Source organism: Orycteropus afer, unplaced genomic scaffold, assembly GCF_000298275.1.
Source record: "Orycteropus afer afer isolate SDZICR_OR568_19922 unplaced genomic scaffold, OryAfe1.0 scaffold00180, whole genome shotgun sequence".
In the NCBI taxonomy this organism is placed as follows: domain Eukaryota; kingdom Metazoa; phylum Chordata; class Mammalia; order Tubulidentata; family Orycteropodidae; genus Orycteropus; species Orycteropus afer.
In genome coordinates, this window is record NW_006921767.1 from 5,406,280 (window position 1) to 5,426,284 (window position 20,005).

At 39.0% G+C, this 20,005-nt stretch overlaps 1 protein-coding gene across 1 annotated transcript in view; it reads left to right on the forward strand.

Moving 5' to 3' along the window:
• Positions 1–18,170, forward strand: part of SHQ1 (SHQ1, H/ACA ribonucleoprotein assembly factor) — a 199,606-nt gene extending 181,436 nt beyond the window's left edge. Inside the window, exon 11 of the mRNA XM_007947331.1 lies at positions 17,627–18,170. Coding sequence (XP_007945522.1) covers positions 17,627–18,170 — 544 coding nt within the window. The remainder of the gene's footprint in view (positions 1–17,626) is intronic.
• Positions 18,171–20,005: the final 1,835 nt, after the last annotated feature.

Here is a 20,005-nt window from a genome sequence, read left to right on the forward strand (position 1 = left end):
GGAGCTGAATGAAGGTCAGTGACCTAGACACGAATGGTGGATGACTCCACTGAGGGTTCAAATCTTACAGAACTTTGTCCTCAGTAGAGAGTTCGGATATTATTCCGAGTGTTCTGGGAGCCATCATAGATTTTCACGCAGGGGAGTATTGTGATCATAATGTAGAAATGTGGAACCAGAGCATTTCAGACTCAGAGAAATTATAAACTTATCCATTCTCCTTATTATGTGAAGAGAACTTCTCTGCCTTGTTGTTGCTGATATTTTGGTGGTTTTTTTTCATTTGGAAAATCAATGATTTGGGTGAGATGCCTTCAAAATTCTATTCAGCTCTAAAGATCTTGATCCCAGCATACCCCTCTTGCTGCCACCACCTTCATAGTTAAGTCTTCTCCATCTTGTTGATTGAGCTGCACTCAATTTTTTTTTCTTTTTTTTTTTTTAATTTTATTTCGATTTGGGTGAAGATTTACAGAGTAAATTCACTTTTCATACAGCAGTTCACATATACTTTGTCTCATGTCATTGACCAAAATTTACAATACAACAGCTCCCCTCCCACTTCCTCCCCATAGTTACCTCTTCCCCGTGTCCATCCCTCCATACTCTTCTGTGCCCTGAGATGTCTCCCTGTGCATAAGCAGCCCTTCCTTCTCCCATGATTGTTCTCTCCAGGGTGTGTTTCTACTTGAGGTAAATGTTTAACTCACTTGCCTGTACTTTGTTTGGCTGGAAACCACAGGTGTGGGTTCAATCCCAGACCTGAAGGGCAGCTAGGGGCCATAGTCTCAGTGGTTTCACCAGGCTCTATTGGACCAGCAAACCTGGTCCCCACCTTCTTCTTCTTCTTCTTCTTTTTTTTTTTTTTTGCCTCCAAATGATTTTGAGTTTTGTTCCACATTGTTCTCCCTCTCTATCCAGGATCTCCTACATCCCTTCCAAGTGGATGACAGTGGTAGCCGGGTACCATCTAGTTCTTCTGGTCTCATAGTTGTATAGGTTGCAGATCAGATGGTGTACCAGTCACTAGAGCTGCACTCAATTTAATTTAATCAAAAGACCCATTTCATCTAAACAGTTAATTGGTCAAAATACTATATGCCTATCATGAGACAAGGAGCTCTGGTAGCATAGTGCCTAAGACACTTGACTGCTAACCAGAAGGCTGGCGGTTCAAACCCACCAGCCACTCCTCGGAAAGAAGATGTGGCAATCTACTTCCATAGTGATACTGCCTTGGAAACCGAAGGAGGGGTTGCTATGAGTTGGGTCCGACTCGACGGCACATAACAACAACAACACAACATCATGAGACAACAGTCTTTGCCCTTTTCATATAGATGAAATATTAGAATTGTTCAAGTCCAACATACCCAAGGGTTGTGCTTCATGGAACAGTGATAGAGAAGACAATGTGTCTCACTTTACACCTGTAGTCGGCATCTCCTCATAGCCTTCTCTGTCCTACAAAAGTTATTCTTGGTGGTTTGTTTTATCACGTAATGAGCAATTTGGTTTTGGTCATAAATTATTTATTTCCTGCTTTGTACCAGAAATTATTTAAAGTGTTTCTGTGTGTGTATGTGTTTAAAACAAGGTAGCATGATAAGAGGTTGGGGTTAAAGGAAAAGAAAGAGTAGAAACAAAATGAAAAAGGAGGCAAGAAAGAACTACAAGTACATTCTGTAATGCTAGGGTGGATCACATATTTAAATTCCCTAGTAGTGGTGTAGTGCTTAAGGCATTTGACTGCTAACCAGAAGGCTGGTGAATCAAACCTACCAGTCACTCCTAGGAAGGAAGGTTGGGCACTATACTTCCATAGTGATACTGCCTTGGAAACCCAAGGAGGGGTCACTATGGGTCGGATCTGACTCGACTACAGTCAAGTTTGGTTTAGTAGCCATTGTGGAAAGGGAAATCCTGTGAGTTACACATTTCCAAGAGTTTCATGGGATTGTTTTTAAAATCAACCCTGAACAGCTTTCGAGATTACAATGAAGCACATTTCAGTGAAAGCAGTTCTATGGTGTGGGGGGAGTACAGAGAAATGTGGCAAATTTATGAGGTCCACATTTCTCTCTCTGCTAATTTGATTTGGCCCAGGGTAAATGTAAGACTGTTTCAAAGATAGAATGGACTGCATGTCTTTCAAACAGCTCTTTACAAACATTGCACCTTGCTTAACAGGTTTATCGCCCCTGTCTTTCTGCTAAATGTGGTAATGAGATAAATGATAGCTTCTCTGGATTTGGGTAAACCTTCATCTACAGAGTTGTTCTCTTTAGTATATACCATTGCCATAGCAGGGTTCGTTTCTTCTTTTTTTAAAAAAAAAAAATATATGAAGTTTACTTTGCTCTAAAATTATGATTGTGTGTGTGAGAGAGACAGAAAGATTGCGGGCTGTTCTCCAAAGTAACGGCTAGTGCTCTAGCCTGTCTCATTTGCCCTTAGCTTAGCTGCTTTTGCTCCTGCTGTTCAGGAGAAGTGCTTTTGATATGTGACTTTTTAGACATAAGGTACAGCAGTTAATCATTTGAAGATTAAAATAAATGATTCTATATATAATCAGGATTGGAGGAAGACTCATTAGCAACCTACGATATGCAGATGATATAACCTTGCTTGCTGAAAGCAAGGAGGACTTGAAGCCCTTACTGATGAAGACCAAAGACTACAGCCTTCAGTTTGGATTACACCTCAACATAAAGAAATAAAAAATCCTCACAAATAGACTAATGTGTAGCATCATGATAAACTGAGAGAAGATTGAATTTTTCAAGGATTTCATTTTACTTGGCTCCACAATCAACACCCATGGAGGCAGCAATCAGGAAATCAAATGACATTGTATTGGGCAGATGTACTGCAGAAGACCTCTTTAAAGCATTAAAAGGCAAAGATGTCACTTTGAGGACTAAGATGCACCTGACTCAAGGCACAACATTTTCAGTTACCTCATATGCATGTAAAAGCTGGACAGTGAACAAAGTTGACCAAAGAAGAATTGACGCCTTTGAATTATGGTGTTGGGAAATAATACTGAAGGTGCCATGGAATGCTAGAAGAATGAACAGATCTGTCTTAGAAGAAGTACAGCCAGAATGTTCCTTAGAAGCAAAGATAGTAGTGACACGTTGTCTCATGTACTTTGGCCATATTACTAGGAGGGACCAGTACCTGGAGAAGGATATCATGCTTGGTAAAGTGGAGAGTCAGTGAAAAAAAGGAAGACCCTCAACAAGATGGGTAGACCCAGTGCCTGCCACAGTGAGCTCAAACATAGCAACAATTGTGAGGATGTCCCAAGACCAGACAGTGTTGTCTTCTATTGTACATAGGATCGCTGTGAGTCAGCACTAACTCCATGGCACCTAACAACCACAACATACATAACAACAACAACAACAACAACAAAACTGTATGAAACTTTACACAAACATATTAACATGAAAAGTAAGTATTTTGCTTGGGACATCTAGAGTTGTCTCTCTGTGATAATTAACTTCTTTGGGTACCTTTGTAACTTGTTTCTTCCTTTTACAATAACAATAATAGTAGTGCCTGTCTCGGGTTTGTTATGAGTACTGAATGAGTAACTCATGTAACATACTAAGAACAGAGCCTGTCACTGTTTACTACTAACTGAGGTTGCAGAGGAATCTTTATCCCTTGACTTAGCATCCAAGAAGTGGTTGAGTCTTTAAAGTAGCTGTCCTAGTTTAACTATGTTATTCAAGGACGTTTAAAGATTTTATCCCTCCTCCCGGTTTTTTGATCTGTAATCCAGTGTTGTTGATGATTTGTATTGAATGAGTCAGTGACTCATGGTGACCCCACGTGTAGAGTGTAGAGCTGCTCCATAGGGATGTAAGTCTGTGACCTTTCGGAAGCAGATTGCCAGGCCTGTCTTCTGAGGTACCATACCTCTGGGGGGATTCAAACCACTAACCTTTTGGTTAGTAGTTAGGCGCTTAACTATTTGTACCACCCAGGGAACCTGTAGTCCATTATATCAGATATATATTACATTAATTAGCTAATGAACATTTAACTTTATTCTCTACTTAAGGACTAAGAGAAAAATCCATTGCTGTCAAGTCGATTCCGACTCATGGTGAATCCCATGTGTCATAGAGTAGAACTGCTCCATAGAGTTTTCTTGGCTAAAATCTTTATCTTTAAAATCAGGCCTTTCTTCCATGATGCCACTAAAAGGGTTTAAACTGGCAATTCTTAGGTTAGTAGTTGAGCGCAGATTGTACCACCAGAGCCCTACATAAGGACAAAAGCTCATAAACTTAGAAAAGAGGAAATGGTATAATGGTAGAATTGTTAGAATTGTCCTAACCATATTTAATAATCCAAGTAAAATACTTGTAGTTGGCTTAATTTTTATTACAAGGGTAGGTCTATTTTGTGATTTTTATCTTAATATACTTTAAATGTTTTGAGAAAAGTTATTTTCTGCCAGTAGCTTGTGTGAGACATCCAGTATCATTAAAGAATTATTAATGAATGGTTTGACATTACCTGTTTTATAGTTTCAGTTGCCTCAGACTGTATTTTTCCTACACTTATTACATCACAGTCGACTTTGTCATAGGTATTAAGTAGCATTGATGTTTTCTCATGTCTTTTTCAAAAATTTTGTAATTTCTGTTACTGTCATAACAACTGCTGTGGCATAGGTAAAAGGGTATATAGCCCTTTGAGCTTGGAAACCATGAGGTTAAGATCTAATTATTTCACCTCTTCAACTTTAAGTCACAGAAGCTTAGATACTTCATCAAAGCAGGTAATCATAACATCATTTACACAGTGGAAGAGGTCATTTCTGTGTCTCCTGCAAGACTGAACCTCCAATGGTCTTCTTTTATCCAGCCATATGTATGTGTTGTGCAGAGGTTCTTACTTCTGAATAGTCATTATTTGAACTTCTGCACTTATAAAATTACAGAGATGTGATGGTAGTTAAAACATAAAACTATTCACTAATGAACAAACCATGTAATAAATTTAATCCTCATTCTAGCATATTGTTTCCTTCCTGGCATCTTCCCTGTTCATACTGACAGTATTTTTATTGTTTGCCCTATTGTTAATTCTTGATACTGTACTAAGACTCCAAAGCCAAATCGATTGCTGTTGAGTGGATTCTGACTCATAGTGACCCTCTAGAACAGAGTAGAACTGCACCACAGGTTTTTCAGATCTGTAATCTTTATAGAAGCGCACTGTCCCATGGAGCAGCTAGTGGGTTCCAAGTGCCAACCTTTTGGTCAGCAACCAAGCACCTAACCATTGTAGCATCAAGGCTCTTTGATATTGTACAGTGCCAAGTGAAATGAAAAAAATAAAAGATACAGGATTTCATGAAGACAATGAAAGTAATATGAGAGCCATGCTTGGATCACACACAGCCACTGATAATTAGCCCTAGAAGAATGAGACTAGTTAATAATCAAAGAAGAAAATATTGCAATACCAATAATAGCCATAGGACAAACATCCTTGTTTTGCTTATTAGAGGACTGATTTGAACATCACATGACTGAGAGGCTCTTGAGAAAACTTATGATGCCCTTGATTATTTTGTGTAAAAATTACCCTCTGTGATTCTGCCTTGGAAATCCAGTTTGAAGCGATGATTATCATATGGTACTGTTATTTTGTTATAACAATTGTAATTTCAATTAATGTTTGGGTCCTTCTTTATTCTGAGTAGTACATAGTTGAAGTTATAGCCTAAGTATACTTAACACTGTCAAATATACTGTAAACTTATTTTGTTGAGTCTGGTTAAAGCATTGGGCTGCCAACCAAGAGGTTGGCAGTTCAAACCCACCAGCTATTGCGCCAGAAAAAGATGAGGCAATCTGCTTCTGTAAAAATTTACAGACTTGGAAACCCTGTGGGGCAATTCTGCTCTGTCCCATAGGGTTGCTATGGGTCAGAATTGACTTGATGGCATTGAGTTTGGTTTGGTGGTTTTGTTTCATTGTGAAGTCTTAGCCTTCTGTCATTATTACTATTACATTCTACCTCCATTTTAAGTTGATTTACTTTAAGTGAACTTTTTTTTTTTTCTCGCCTTCATTATCCTTCATTAGCAAGTATCTCTGCTGTTTATTTCAGCTGTAGAGGATTTTCAAAAAATTGCTTTGCTGATTTCAATGGACTGTTGGTATAGTTAGCTGCCGTTGAAGTGGCTTTGACTCTAGTGACCCCCATATATAACAGAATGAAACATTGCTCAGTCCGCTGCCATCCTCACACTTGTTGGTATGTTTGAGTCCAGTCTGACAATATTCTGTTCTGATCCATAGGATTTCCATTGACTAATTTAAAAAAAAAAAATTGCCAGGCCTTTCTTCCTTGTCTGTCTTAGTCTGGAAGCTTTGCTGGAACCTGTCCACCACGGGTGGCCCTGCTGGTATTTGAAATACTAGTGGCATAGCTTTCCAGCATCATAGTAACACTCAAGCCTCCACAATATGACAAACTAACAGACAGGTGGTGTGTCCGTGGACTAGGCCCACAAAATGGCGTAAAATCTAGTTGGAAATTGGGAGAAAAGTTATTTCATTGGCCCAAACTAAATATGCTTTAAATAACTCTTTATCTTGCCATCTTTTCTGTCTTAATATTGTAGTTTCTTATTCAAGGAGATAGAATTTTTCCTTTAATGACTAAGCTAGAAATGCTTGTTTTCAGTGTTGTGGAATAACAGCAGACAGTCCTGTGTTCATGTGTGCATCAACTGGAATTTATTTCTCATGGCAACTCTCAGAGAAGATTCAATATAGCAGTTTCACTAGCAACTTCTATTTAAGCTATAGCATTATCTTTTAGATCAGGCTGTGTAAGTGTGTTTTGGACAGAGGATCCTGCAGTTTGGGTCCAGTTCTTTCCAGTAGAAGTGATGACACTGTGTCATCGTCATCAGTGTCCTTTAAGAAGAAAGTTTGGTCCCAGGTAGAACTTGAGATTGTGTGTGTGAGTGTGCATGTGAGTGTGTGTGTGTGGTATCCTTTGAGATTAAAAGGCCAAGTTATCCAGCATACTCCATGATCCAGTTTGGAATATTTCTTGAATTGCCTCACTGGAGTCCGGTCTGGCATTATCAGTTCTTGACTCTAGTGTCAGTATGTCATGTCTTACCAGTTAGCAGGTTTTGGCAGAGGAAATGAAACCTAGTCAGTTACTACAAGATTTATAGTAGACTTGCTATTGCAGGAAGTGGTGAAAAGTTGATTGATAGTTTGAGACAGAACTCTACAGCAAGAAACAGGATGTATGCTTTCTATTTATACCCAACTTTCTTTTTCCTATTCAGGGCTCCCTTTGCACTTTGTTATGGCTGTTTCATAAGCTTATGGATTCATTAAAAAAAAAAAACCCAGTCCCCAAATATTAAATAATTGAGGAAATTTGGTATCAGTTTAGCCATGTTAAAGGCATGCACTTTGACCTGTTAGTATTCCTCTTTCATAGTAGTATTTAGGTTGACTTGTCAGAATGCAATCTTTAATTAAAAAAATCCTCTAAATAGGATATTGTTGTTGTTGTTGTGTTGTTGTTTGCTGTTGAGTCGGCCCCGACTTATAGCGACCCCTCCTTGGGTTTCCGAGGCAGTATCACTACGGAAGTAGGATTGCCCAGCCTTCCTTCCGAGGAGTGGCTGGTGGGTTTGAACCGCCAGCCTTCTGGTTAGCAGTCAAGTGCCTTAGGCACTATGCTACCAGAGCTCCTAAATAGGATATTATTTTACATATATAAACATCATGAAAGTTTTATTTTTCTTTTTAAATTACGTGGTAGAATTACATTTTCAGTAGCATTGTAAGAAAAACCTGGGTATCTTTTTTATTAAAATACGACATTAGCATAATCGTATTGTCATTATCTTAAATGCTGAGTCTCTTCAGTCTGCAATTAATACATTCTTAACAGGTAGGGGTTGTTCACTTAGATACATACTGTAAGTACAACTGGTAAATTAAGCATTATGTGTTCCTTCAGTATATTAAAATGTGCCTGGTTTTTGTAAGAGTTCTTGTAAAATAATAATGTCATTTGACAAGGCTTTTGACATGATCTCGGCTGGTTTGTTTTGAGTATGGCAGTGAAAAACCACTACCTACCTTAAATGAGGTGCTTTCTGAAATGGTAAGGCCATTACAGAAGTAGATTCTAGAATTTACAAGGAGAGACATCCTTAGAAACAACTCTAATTGCACCAGTGGTTGAAAGAACAAAATGCTACTTTTTCATGGCTTAACTTTTTTCCCAAAGAAATAATTTCCCTTTTCTGCAAACTGATTGCTAAGTTATCTGTGTAAAATGAATGAATAAAAACAAATCCAACTTTCATTCCTCAGACTATTGAGTCACATTCTACATCAGTGATATTTTGAAAAATTTAAGCACTTTTTTTCTCAGCATTTTTTTGAAGGGAGAGCTCAGAATTTTTCTTCAATAAGCTTTTAGTTTCTCTGAGTACTTTAATATTAATTTTGTATAGTTGTTTTAGTTACCTAGTGCCACTCTGACAGGAATATACTACAAATGGGTAGTTTGAGCTAACAGGAGTTTATTCTCTTAAAGTTTTGGAGGTTAGAGGACCAAGTTCAAAGTGCCAGGCTCTAGGGGCTAGGTGAAAGCCTCTCCACCTTGGTGTTCAACTTTACCTCCTGCTTCCGGCCCACTGAAGCTGGAGACTTTTCTTCACTCAGGCAGCTTCTGGTTGCTGAAACTGACAAATCCAATATCAACAAGTAAAAAGACACAGTCCCAATATTACCAAACAACATGGCAGGCCACTAATTCAAGGCCAGAAAAAGTCCCAAGATCTGCAGGCCATGGCAGACTGCTAAACAATGACTTGGCTACATGCAGGGTTCAAGCATGCCAAAAAAAACCTAGAGACCATCCTCAAAGTTGCTTCTTACATACTGGAAGCAGCCCACATTCCTAAAATAGCTACTCAGCTGCTCCAGTCGATTCCACCATGGAGCTGATTACTAATCTCACTGTGGAGAATAACTACATCCAGCTGCCCAGCCACTCAAAACCAGGCCCAGCCAAGTTGACACATAACCTTAACTACCACACTAGCCAACTTCAGGTAGTAGAAGTGGAATAAAAAGAAGTAGAAATAGATTCACTTACTGAAGGCGGTATAATTAATGAGGATCAAAAGTGAATGTATAATTATTTTTTACATTTCTTATATAATCTAGCCACTTTAAACATAGTGCAATGCTAAAAGTGAGAAACAAATGCTTTCCTGAAGGATAAAAACTATGTCAGCTGGTAATACGCATGACTTTCTATTTGAGTCACATGTTTTATCCTGGACACTTTCTACTCTCAAAAGACTACCTGTTGCAGGTAGGCCCACCATATGTACATATGTGCTTTCTGAAAAGAGCCAAGGATAATTAGTGAAAACAAACAAACTGCCATGGAGTTGATTCCGACTCATAGCAACCCCCATTGGGTTTCGAGGTTGTAAACTTTTATGGAAGTAGATTGCCCCATCTTCCTTCTGTGGATGAGTTTGAACCACTGACTTCTGGTTAGCTTAGCTAACCAGACTGCCTTATCCACTGAGCCACCAGAGAGCTCTTTGATAATCGGTGAGGGAGCTATGAAATTCCAAATCTATGTTATTATAAAAGATAGAGTATAATACTTTTATGATACACAATAACAAAGATCCAAATAGTTTCAACTTGAGAATTGATTTTCATACATTCAGTAATACAAAAAGAAGTCACATTTTTTCCTTCCTATTCTACATTTCTGTAATTAAAGCTTACATCTATACTTCATTTAAGGTTACTAAGCTAAAGATATTAGTCACACATAGTTTGGAAACTTGCGGGACTTATACAGGTCAGAACTTGCTCATTTGGAATATGTTGAGTAGAACTCAAACTAAGAAGTAGTGAGAAATGTGGTCCTAAGAGTATGAGTATTTAAGGGAAGCACTGTGGTGGAATGCACCTGTCTGTTAGTCCTACTGTGGTGACTTGCTTCATGTTGTGAAGTGAAAGATGTACCACCAGTATTTGAAATACCGACTGGGTCACCTATTGTGAACAAGTTTCAGTGGAGCTCCCAGACTAAGATTAGGAACAAAGATCTGGTGAACTACTTCTAAAATATTAGCTGATGAAAACCTTATGGATCACAATAGAGAGATCTTGTAATTCGCTTATTTTGGACATGTCATCAGAAGGAATCAATCACTGAAGCAGGACATTGTGTTTGGTAGAGGACCAGTGAAGGTTGGACCCTCAGAAAGATGGATTGGCATGATAGCCACAATGATGGACTCAAACATGGTGACCATAATGAAAATGACATAGGATTGGGCAGCATTTTGTTCTGTTGGACATAAGGTCACCATGACTCAGAGTTGACAGCAGCTACCTATCCACCCCCACTAGCCTGGAAAGTTGGGGGAAAGAGAACCCAGGGGTGATCACAGAACAGAGCAGTGCCAGGGATGCAGGTAAGGGGAGAGCTGAGAGGTTTTGAACAGCTAAGTGAGACAAACTTGTCTGTCAGTTTGTTGTCCTATTGTGGCTTGTGTGTTGCTGTCAGGCTTGAAGCTGTACCACTGGAGTTTCAAGTGCCGGCAGGGTTGCAAATGGTGCACAGGTTTGAATGCAGCTTACAGACTGAGACAGACTAAGAGGAGGGAAGAGGCCATCCATTTCTCAAAGAATTGACCACAGAAAACCTTATGAATAGCAGAGAAACACTGTCTGATACATTACTGCACAAGTTTGTGAATAGCCCAGAAACATATCTGATACAGTGGAGGAGGACGAGCCCCTTAGGTCAGAAGGTTTTCAAAATACGACTAGGAAAGAGCTGCGTCATCAAAGTAGGACCAACTTTACTGATATGGACAGAGTAAAGCTTTCAAGACCTCCATTTGCTGATGTGGCACAACTCAAATTGAGAAACAGCTACAAACATCCATTAATAATAGGAACGTGGAATGTACAAAGTATGAATCTAGGAAAATTGGAAGTTCTCAAAAATGAGATGGAATGCATAAAGGTTGGTATCCTAGGCATTAGTGAGCTGAAATGAACTGCTTTTGGCCATTTTGAATCAGACAACCATATGATCTGCTATGCCAGGAATGACAATTTAAAGAGGAATGGCGTGGCATTCATCATCACAAAGGATGTTTCAAGATCTGTCCTGAAGTACAGTGCTATCAGTGATAGGATAATATACATATGCCTGCAAGGAAGACCAATTAATAAGACTATTATTCAAATTTATGCACCAACCACCAAAATCAAAGATGAGGAAATTGAAGATTTTTATCAACTTCTGCAGTCTGAAATTGACCATAGGTGCAATCATCTCAATATAAAGCAAACAAAAATTCTCACAACTAGACCTATAAGCAACATCATGATAAATGGAGAAGAGATTGAAGTTGTCAGAGAGTTCACACTGCTTGGTTCTATAATCGACAGCAATGGAAGCAGCAGTCAGGACATCAGATGACACATAGCACTGGGCAAATCAGCTGCAAAAGACCTCTTTCAAGTGCTGAAGAGCAAAGATGTCTCCTTGAAGACTAAGGTGCGCCTGACACAAGCCATGATATTTTCAGTTGCCTCATATGCATGTGAGAGCTGGACAATGAATAAAGAAGACCGAGGAAGAATTGATGCTTTGAGATGTGGTTCTAGTGAAGAGTGCTGAGAGTGCCATGGACTGCTAAAAGAACTAACAGATCTGTCCTAGAGGAAGTGCAGCCATAATGCTCATTGGAAGTGAGAATGGCCAGACTTCATCTTACCTACTTTGCTCATGTTGTCGGAAGGAACCATACTCTGGAGAAGGATGTCATGCTTGGTAAGGTGGAGGGAGGGTCGATGAAAGAGGGGAAGGCCCTCAACGAGATGGATTGACACAGTGGCTGTGGCTATGGGGTCAAGTAGAACAGGGATCGCAGAGCTATCTCGGGACCAGGCGGTGTTTCATTCTGCTGTGCATAGGGTCGCTATGAGTTGGAGGCAACTCGACGGCACCTAGCAACAACACCTATCTACCTGTGGTAGGATAGGAAGATGACTGGGTTTCCAGTCTTGACTGCCACTTATTAGTGGCACTCACTGGGTGAGTGTCAGCAGATCTCTTAACTCCTCTGTTTCTGTTTTCTCATTTTTAACATGTTGCTGTTGTTAGGTGCCATTGAGTCGTCTCCAACTCATAGCAACCCTGTGTACAACAGCACAAAATACTGCCTGGTCCTGTGCCAGCCTCACAATCCTTGCAGCCACTGTATCAGTCTATCTCATTGAGGGTCTTTCCCTTTTTTGCTGACCCTCCACTCCACCATACATGCTATCTTTCTCCAGGGAATGGTCCCTTCTGAAAACATGACCAAAGTAGGTGAGACGAAGTCTGGCCATTTTCGTTTCCAAGGAGCAATCTAGCTGCACTTCTTCCAGGACAGATTTGTTCATTCTTCTGGCAGTCCATGATGCTTTCAGTATTCTTCGCCAACACCATAACTCAAAAGCATCAACTCTTCCTCGGACTTCCTTATTCGTAGTCTAGCTTTCACATGTATATGAAGCTATTGAAAATAATACCATGGCTTGGGTTAGGTGCGCCTTAAAGAGACATCTTTGATCTTCAGCACTTTAAAGAGGTTTTTTGCAGTAGATTTGGCCAGTGCAATACAATGTCTGGTTTCTTGACTGCTCCTTCCATTGGTGTTGATTGTGGATCCAAGTAATATGAAATCTTTGACAACTTCAATCTTTTCTCCTTTTATCATGATGCTGCTTATTGGTCCAGTTGTGAAGATTTTCATTTTCTTTATATTGAGGTGTAATCCATACTGCAGGCTGTAGTCTAATTTTCATCAGTAAGTGCTTTAAATCACCTTCACTTTCAGCAAGCAAGGTTGTGTTGTCTGCATATTACAGGTTGTCAGTGAGTCTTCCTCCAGTCCTGATGCTGTGTTCTTCATATGGTCCAGCTTCTCAGATTACTTGTTCAGCATACAGATTTTATGCTGATTTCTTGAATTTAAACCATGCAGCATCTCCTTGTTCTGTTCGAACAACAGCTTCCTGATCTGTGTACAGGTTCCTCGGGAGTACAACTAAGTGTCCTGGAATTACCATTCTTAATGTTATCCACAATTTGTTATGATCCACACAATCAAATGCTTTTGCATAGTCAATAAAATACAAGTAAATATCTTTCTGGTGTTCTTTGCTTTCAGCCAGGATCCATCTGACATCAGCAATGATATCCCTCATTACAATTCCTTTTCTCCATCCAGCTTGCATTTCTGGTAGTTCCCTGTCAATATACTGCTGCAACCGTTTTTTAATTATCTTCAGCAAAATTTTACTTGTGTGTGATAGTAATGATATTGTTTGATAATTTCCACATTCTGTGAGATCACCTTTGTTTGGAATGGGTACAGATATGGATCTCTTCCAGTCAGTTGGACTGATTTCTTGGCATAGATGAAAGAGTGCCTCCAGTGCAACATCCATTTGTTGAAACATCTCAGTGGGTATTCCATCAATTCCTGGTGCCTTGTTTTTTTGCCACTTCCTTCAGTGTAGCTTCTACTTCTTCCTTCGATACATTTGTTCTTGATCATATGCCACTTCACCTGATTCACAGGATTGATGTTAGGAACAAGTGCAATGATGCTTGTGGAACATCATCTTTCCTATATTGTCACAAGTATTTGTTGCGGCTGTTAAAAATGTGATATGCATGGTCATGGAAGCAAGTTTTTAATTTAAAATTTTTATTCTAATATTATTTACAAAAAGATATTGTCCCTTTTCCCCCACTTTATGTCTCTCTATCCCTTGAAGCTGAGTGTCACTACCTAGAGAGGACTTCCTTTCAGTGAGAAGTCCTAGGGTAACTGGGCCAGAGATGTTTTAAACTGATCTACCAACTCTCTCCAGTTCCTTTGCCTGGTAGACAAGATTTCAAAATATATAATGGTCTATCTGAGACATGGATTAAATTTTATTGCAACTATCTTATTCCCTAACTCTGCTTTTAAAAATGTCTCAAGTGTGATAAAAGTTCAACGTGGTTTTATAGCCTTTTTGTGAATCATTAATTGACTCCAGCTGACAATTTCTTCACTGAAACCCAGAATTTCATTTGCTTAAGAGAAAGGTAACCCATCAGTGATGGCTGCTGGCCCTGTCTGAGTCACCCTGTTCTACCTCTGCTGCAGCCTGAAACATTCCTGTGATGGTGCTTCTGTGTCTGGGGTTATACCTGTGAAGCAGCAGCAGAGGCATAGCATTCCTGAACAGAGGTCTCATGTAGGATGACTGAGCCCACCAAGAGGTCCCTCACCAGAAGTCCGATGATGCCTCTGAAAAATCAGCAGGAAAAAACCCTATGAGGCACTGTTGGACGTTGACACACATGGTGCAGCCATAAGTTGGAATCAACTCAATGGCAACTCATTGTTTTTGTTTGTTTCACAAAGATCAATATTATTAGAAATACCTTGATAAAAAGGGCTCTCTGATAACATCTAGGCACTTAGATGACAAATACAATCTTTGTTCAGTCATTCCCATTGCACCATCCATTCATATCAGCTCAGTTGAAATGAAGCTTCATTTTCCCAGTGTTGTGAGATGGACTATGCCTGCACTTTTACAAATGACAATTTATCTTGTGAGCTTACTGTCATCTAGTTTGTCTTAAAGCTGCTAAATGTTTTGTGTACTCATGGAATCTTTGGAACTGGGGAAAACTGGAAGCTATGTCAGGATTTCCTGGGTGGCACAAATGGTTAAGTGCTTAACTATTAGCCTAAAGGTTGGTGGTTCAAACCTACCCAGAGATATCTCAAAAGCCAGGCGTGGCATTCTGCTTCTGAAAGGTGACTACCTTACAAATCCTGTGTTGTTGTTAGGTGCCATCAAGTCAGCTCTGACTCCTAGTCACCCTGTATACAACAGACCAAAACACTGCCCGGTCCTGTGCCAGCCTCACAATCCTTGCTGTAATTGAGCCCATTGTTGCAGCCACTGTGTCAATCCATCTTATTGAAGATCTTCCCCTTCTTCACTGACCCTCCACTTTACCAAGCATGCTATCATTCTCCAGGGAATGGGCCCTTCTATGACAACATGACCAAAGTAGGTGAGACAAAGTCTGGCCATTCTTACTTCCAAGGAGCATTCTAGCTGCACTTTTTCCAGGACAGATTTGTTCATTCTTTGTCCATGGTACTTTCAGTATTATTCACCAGCACTACATAAACCCACTGCCATCCAGTCAATTCTGATTTATAGCAACGCCCATTGGGTTTCCAAGGCAGTTCATCTTTATGGAAGTTGATTGCCCAGTCTTGATTCCACAGAGTGGCTGGTGAGTTTGAACCCCCAACCTTCTGGTTAGCAGTCAGTTGCCTTAGGCGCTGTGCTACCAGAGCTCCTTTAGCACCACATAGTGCAGTCCTGTTCTGCACACATGGAGTCACCATGAGTCAGAATCAACATAACAGCAACTAACAGCAACAGAAGCCATGTTAGCATGCTTACATTTTCACTCACTGCTGCGTTTTTTCAGCTGTCACATCAGGAAGTTTTCCTCTCCAGAACAGTAAAGAGATGGTGTTTGGAGAAGTGCAGTATGCTTTTTATTGCTTCTTTTAAAAACAAAACCAAAACAACTAATGCATTCAAGTCAATAATGAAAAGGTTTATTCAATGCAATGTAATGTTATAAATCTAGCAGGTAATTCAGGGGAAAATATCCTCTGAAATAATATGAAATGGTTTTCTGATAAAAAGCAAAAGTACTCTGTGCTTTTCTCTAATAGTGCTTTTTTCTTTTCTGTACATTTAAAAGTTTTGAACAGATACTACATTCATGTGATTTAAAAAATAAAACAATATGCAGTGCAGTCTGCTCTCTGTTATCCGCTGTCCTCCCCCATCTTTCCCATTCTCACTGTATCCCCCTCATAAGTTACTGTTCCTGTTTTCTGAGGCTTTCCAGAGTTTATTGATAAATACACAAGCAAATACAAATATTTGTTTTTCTTTCTTTCTTTTTTTTCCCCCTCAAATTCCCTAAGAGGTAGTATATACATATGGTATATATGCTATGTTTTTTTTTTTGCTAAACCGTATATCTGGATTAACCCATGGAAACCTTCATTCTCTATATAGCTGTAAGGTATTCCTTTGTATAAATATATAACTTGTTTAACCAGTCTCACATTGATGGACATTTGATTGTTTCCGTTGTTTGGTATTAAAAACAATGCCTTAATAAATACCAAACCAAACCAAACTCACCACCATCAAGTCAATTCTGACTCATAGCAACCCTTTAGAACAGAACAGAACTGCCCCATAGTGTTTCTAAGAATGTAAGTCTTTATGGAAGCAGACTGCCTTGTTTTTCTCCTGTGGAGCAGTTGGTGGTTCAAACTGCTAACCTTTTGGTTAGTAGCTGAATGGTTTAACCACTATGGCACCAGAGATCTCTTAATTAACAATTACAATTAATAATTGTACATATGTCATATAGCAAGCGTATGTGTTAATCAGTTGCCATTAAATCAATTTTGACTCACGGTGACCCCATGTGTATCAGAATAGAACTGCTCTGTAGGATTTTCAGTGGCTGGTATTTTAGAAACAGATCTCCAGACCTTTTTTCCAAGGTGTCTCTGGGTGTACTTGAACCACCAACCTTTTGCTTAGCATCCAAGTGTATTAACCATTTGCATACCCAGGAACTCTTAAGTGTATGTGCTACATTTTTAGAAGTGGGATTGCTGGGTCACGAGTGTGTGTGTATTTGTTGTTGTTGTTAAGTGCCATCGTGTGTGTGTGTGTGTGTGTGTGTATTTCAGTTGTGAAAGTTACTGCCAAATTCTTCATAGGGGTTGTACCTATTTAATCTCCCAGAAACAATGTATGAAGTCACCTTTTTTCCCCTGCAGCTTTGATAAGAGAGGAGCATTATCAAATGTTTGTTTTCTTGCCAATATGATAGATAAAAAAATATGTCACAGTATGATTTTAATTTGTATTTCTCTTATTTGACTGGAGTTGAGTATCTTTTCATATATTTAAAGGTCATTTTTGTATTTGCATTTGTGAGAATTGTCTACTGTATCATTGGCCCATTTTTCTGTTGGATTGTTACTTTCTTATCTATTTTCAGGAACTCTGTTATGGGAATTAGGCCTCGGTCTATAATATGAGTTGTACATATTTTTAACAGTTTTACATTTGTCTTTTGACCTTTTGATCATTTTATTTAGTTGGATTTAGCAGTCTTTTGTGGCTTCTGAATTATTAGTCATTGTTGGAAAGGAAAGGCCTTCCTCATTCTAGGCTCATAAAAGACTTCTCCAGTGTTTCCTTATAGTATTTTGATGGTTTCCTTTTTTACATTTATATCTTTGATTCATTTGGAATTTATCCTGGTGTAGCATGTAAAGTATGGATCCATCTTTATTTTGTTATTTTTTAAAAGCAGTGTACCCTGTTGTCCCCAGGCCATTAATGAATAGTTCTGACATTTGAAAATATATGTATTTTTCAAGGTCCAGAAAATTGGCAGCTCTTGCAGAAGCCTTAAAAAAGGACTCCCTTACAAAGGCCCAGCTGGGATTAGAATTGGAAGAACTGGAAGCAGCGGCCCTTCTTGTCCAGGAGGAAGAAACTGCATTAAAAGCAGCCTGCTCAGTTTCCAGGCAGCACACACCTTGCTCCAGTCCTGAGGCAAGTGATTCAGAGGAATCAGACAGTACCTCATCCTCCAGAACCCAAGACTCAGATTCAGAAGAAGACAAGCTACAAGAGAATGAATCCAAGACTATAGGATGTTTGCTGGGTCCCCTTGAAGAAAGCAGTGTCCTGCTTACTGATGGTAGTGGAGTATGCAAGAACATGGCCTTCCTGAGGTCTGAGGGCAATCAGGGAAAACCACTTCCCCCTTCTCATGCTGCAGGAGGGTCTGGGCCTCTGATAGAGGAGCTTGGAGAACAACTGAAAACGAAAGTCCACATTTTGGAACCTGAGGGCTCCACTGCTGGAAACCACAGCAGTGTGCAGGACAGAAATGACCAGCAGACACCAATTAATTGACTCAAAGTGGTCAGTTTTGAATTGGGTCAGATTTGGTTTCATCTATAAATTAGAATTCCTCATTTTCACTCTATACCTTTTTTTTAGTATAGACAACATTGTTTTTCAGTGAGCTGATGTTTATACCATTTGCTTTCCTTGTTGCAGCTTTAAAAATAAAGTTCTAAAGCGTTTTTGCCAAAGTAAAACAAAGTATGTACCAAAGGAATTAATATTTGAAGAATGAAAATAATAATTCTACTGCTGGAATCTCTAGTATGTGAAGTCCATTAATATTTTTAATAGCTTTACTAGGAAACACTTGACATAAAATAGACTGCACGTATTTCAAGTATACAATTTGACATACATATACACCAAATGAAACTATCACCGCAATCAAGATAATGAATTTACCCACCATGTCCTTGTGCCCCTTAGTAACCTCTCCCTCCCGCTTCTCACCACATGCCATCCACCCCTATTTCCCAGGCAAACACTGATCTGCTTTCCACCACTACGTTTAAGTTTGCATTTTCTAGAATTTTATGTAAGTTGAATCATGTAATATATACTCTCTTTTTGTCAGGCTTATTCCACTTAGTATAATTATGAAGTTCATCCATGTGGTAGCATGTATCAAGGGGTTTTTTTGTTTGTTTTTTTAATTGCTGAGCAGTATTTCATTGACTAGATTTATCAATTCACTTATTGATGGCCATTTCTCATGTAACCAGTTTTTGGCTCTTACAAATAAACCTCTTATGAACATTTGTGTATAAGTCTTTGTGCTGACATACTTTCTCTTAGGTAAATAGCTAAGAGTGAAATAACCAAGTCATATGGTAGGTATAGGAGCTCTGGTACCCCAATGCCTAAGGCATCTGACTGCTAACCAGAAAGTTGGTCATTCAAACCCACCAGCCATTCCATGGAAGCAAGACTGGGGAATAAACTTCCATAAAGATTTACCGCCTCGGAAACACAGTGGGGGTCACTATGAATCGGAATCAACTTGACGGCAGTGGGTATGGTAGGTATACCTTTAATTTTTAAAGAAATTGTCAAACTGTCTTCTAAAGTGGTTGCACCATATTCCATTGCCTCTCCTAGAGCACAGGAATCCAGTTCCTTCACATTCTTATCATCACTTAGTATGATCAGTCTTTTTCATTTTTACTATTCTATTAAGTGTGTAGTGATACAATATTGTGGTTTTAATTTGCATTTCCCTCAAATCGATGATGTTGAACATTTTTTCACGTTTATTTATCATCCCCATATCTTTGATGAAACGTCTGTTCAAATCTTTTGTCCAGTTTTTAAGCTGGGTTGTTTCTTATTTTTGAATTTTGAAAGTTACTTAACAATTCTTTATGAGATACATGCCTTGCAAAGGCCCCACTTTGAGGCTTGTCTTTTCATTCTCTTAACAGCGTCTTTCAAGGAACAAAAGTTTTTATTTGATGAACTCCAGTTTTCAGATTTTTCTCTTGTGGAGTATGCATTTGATGTTGTATCTTAGAAAGTTTCACCTAATCCAAGGTCACAGAGATTTTCCCGTTTTTCTTCTAGATATTTTTGGGCTTTACAATTAGGTCTATGATCAATTTTAAGTTAATTTTTGAATATAGTATGAGGTGTAGGTCAAGATTAATTTTCTTTTCTATATGGATCTTCAGCTGTTCTAATGTCATTTGTTGAAAAAACTACTTTCCACACTGAATTGCATTTGAACCTTTATCAAAACCCAACTGAACCACTTTTGTGCATTTTGTTTTAGACTCTCTATTCTGTTTCTTTGGTCTATGGCCTGTCCTTCTTTCCCTTTTAACCTATAAATCAATTTGGGGAGA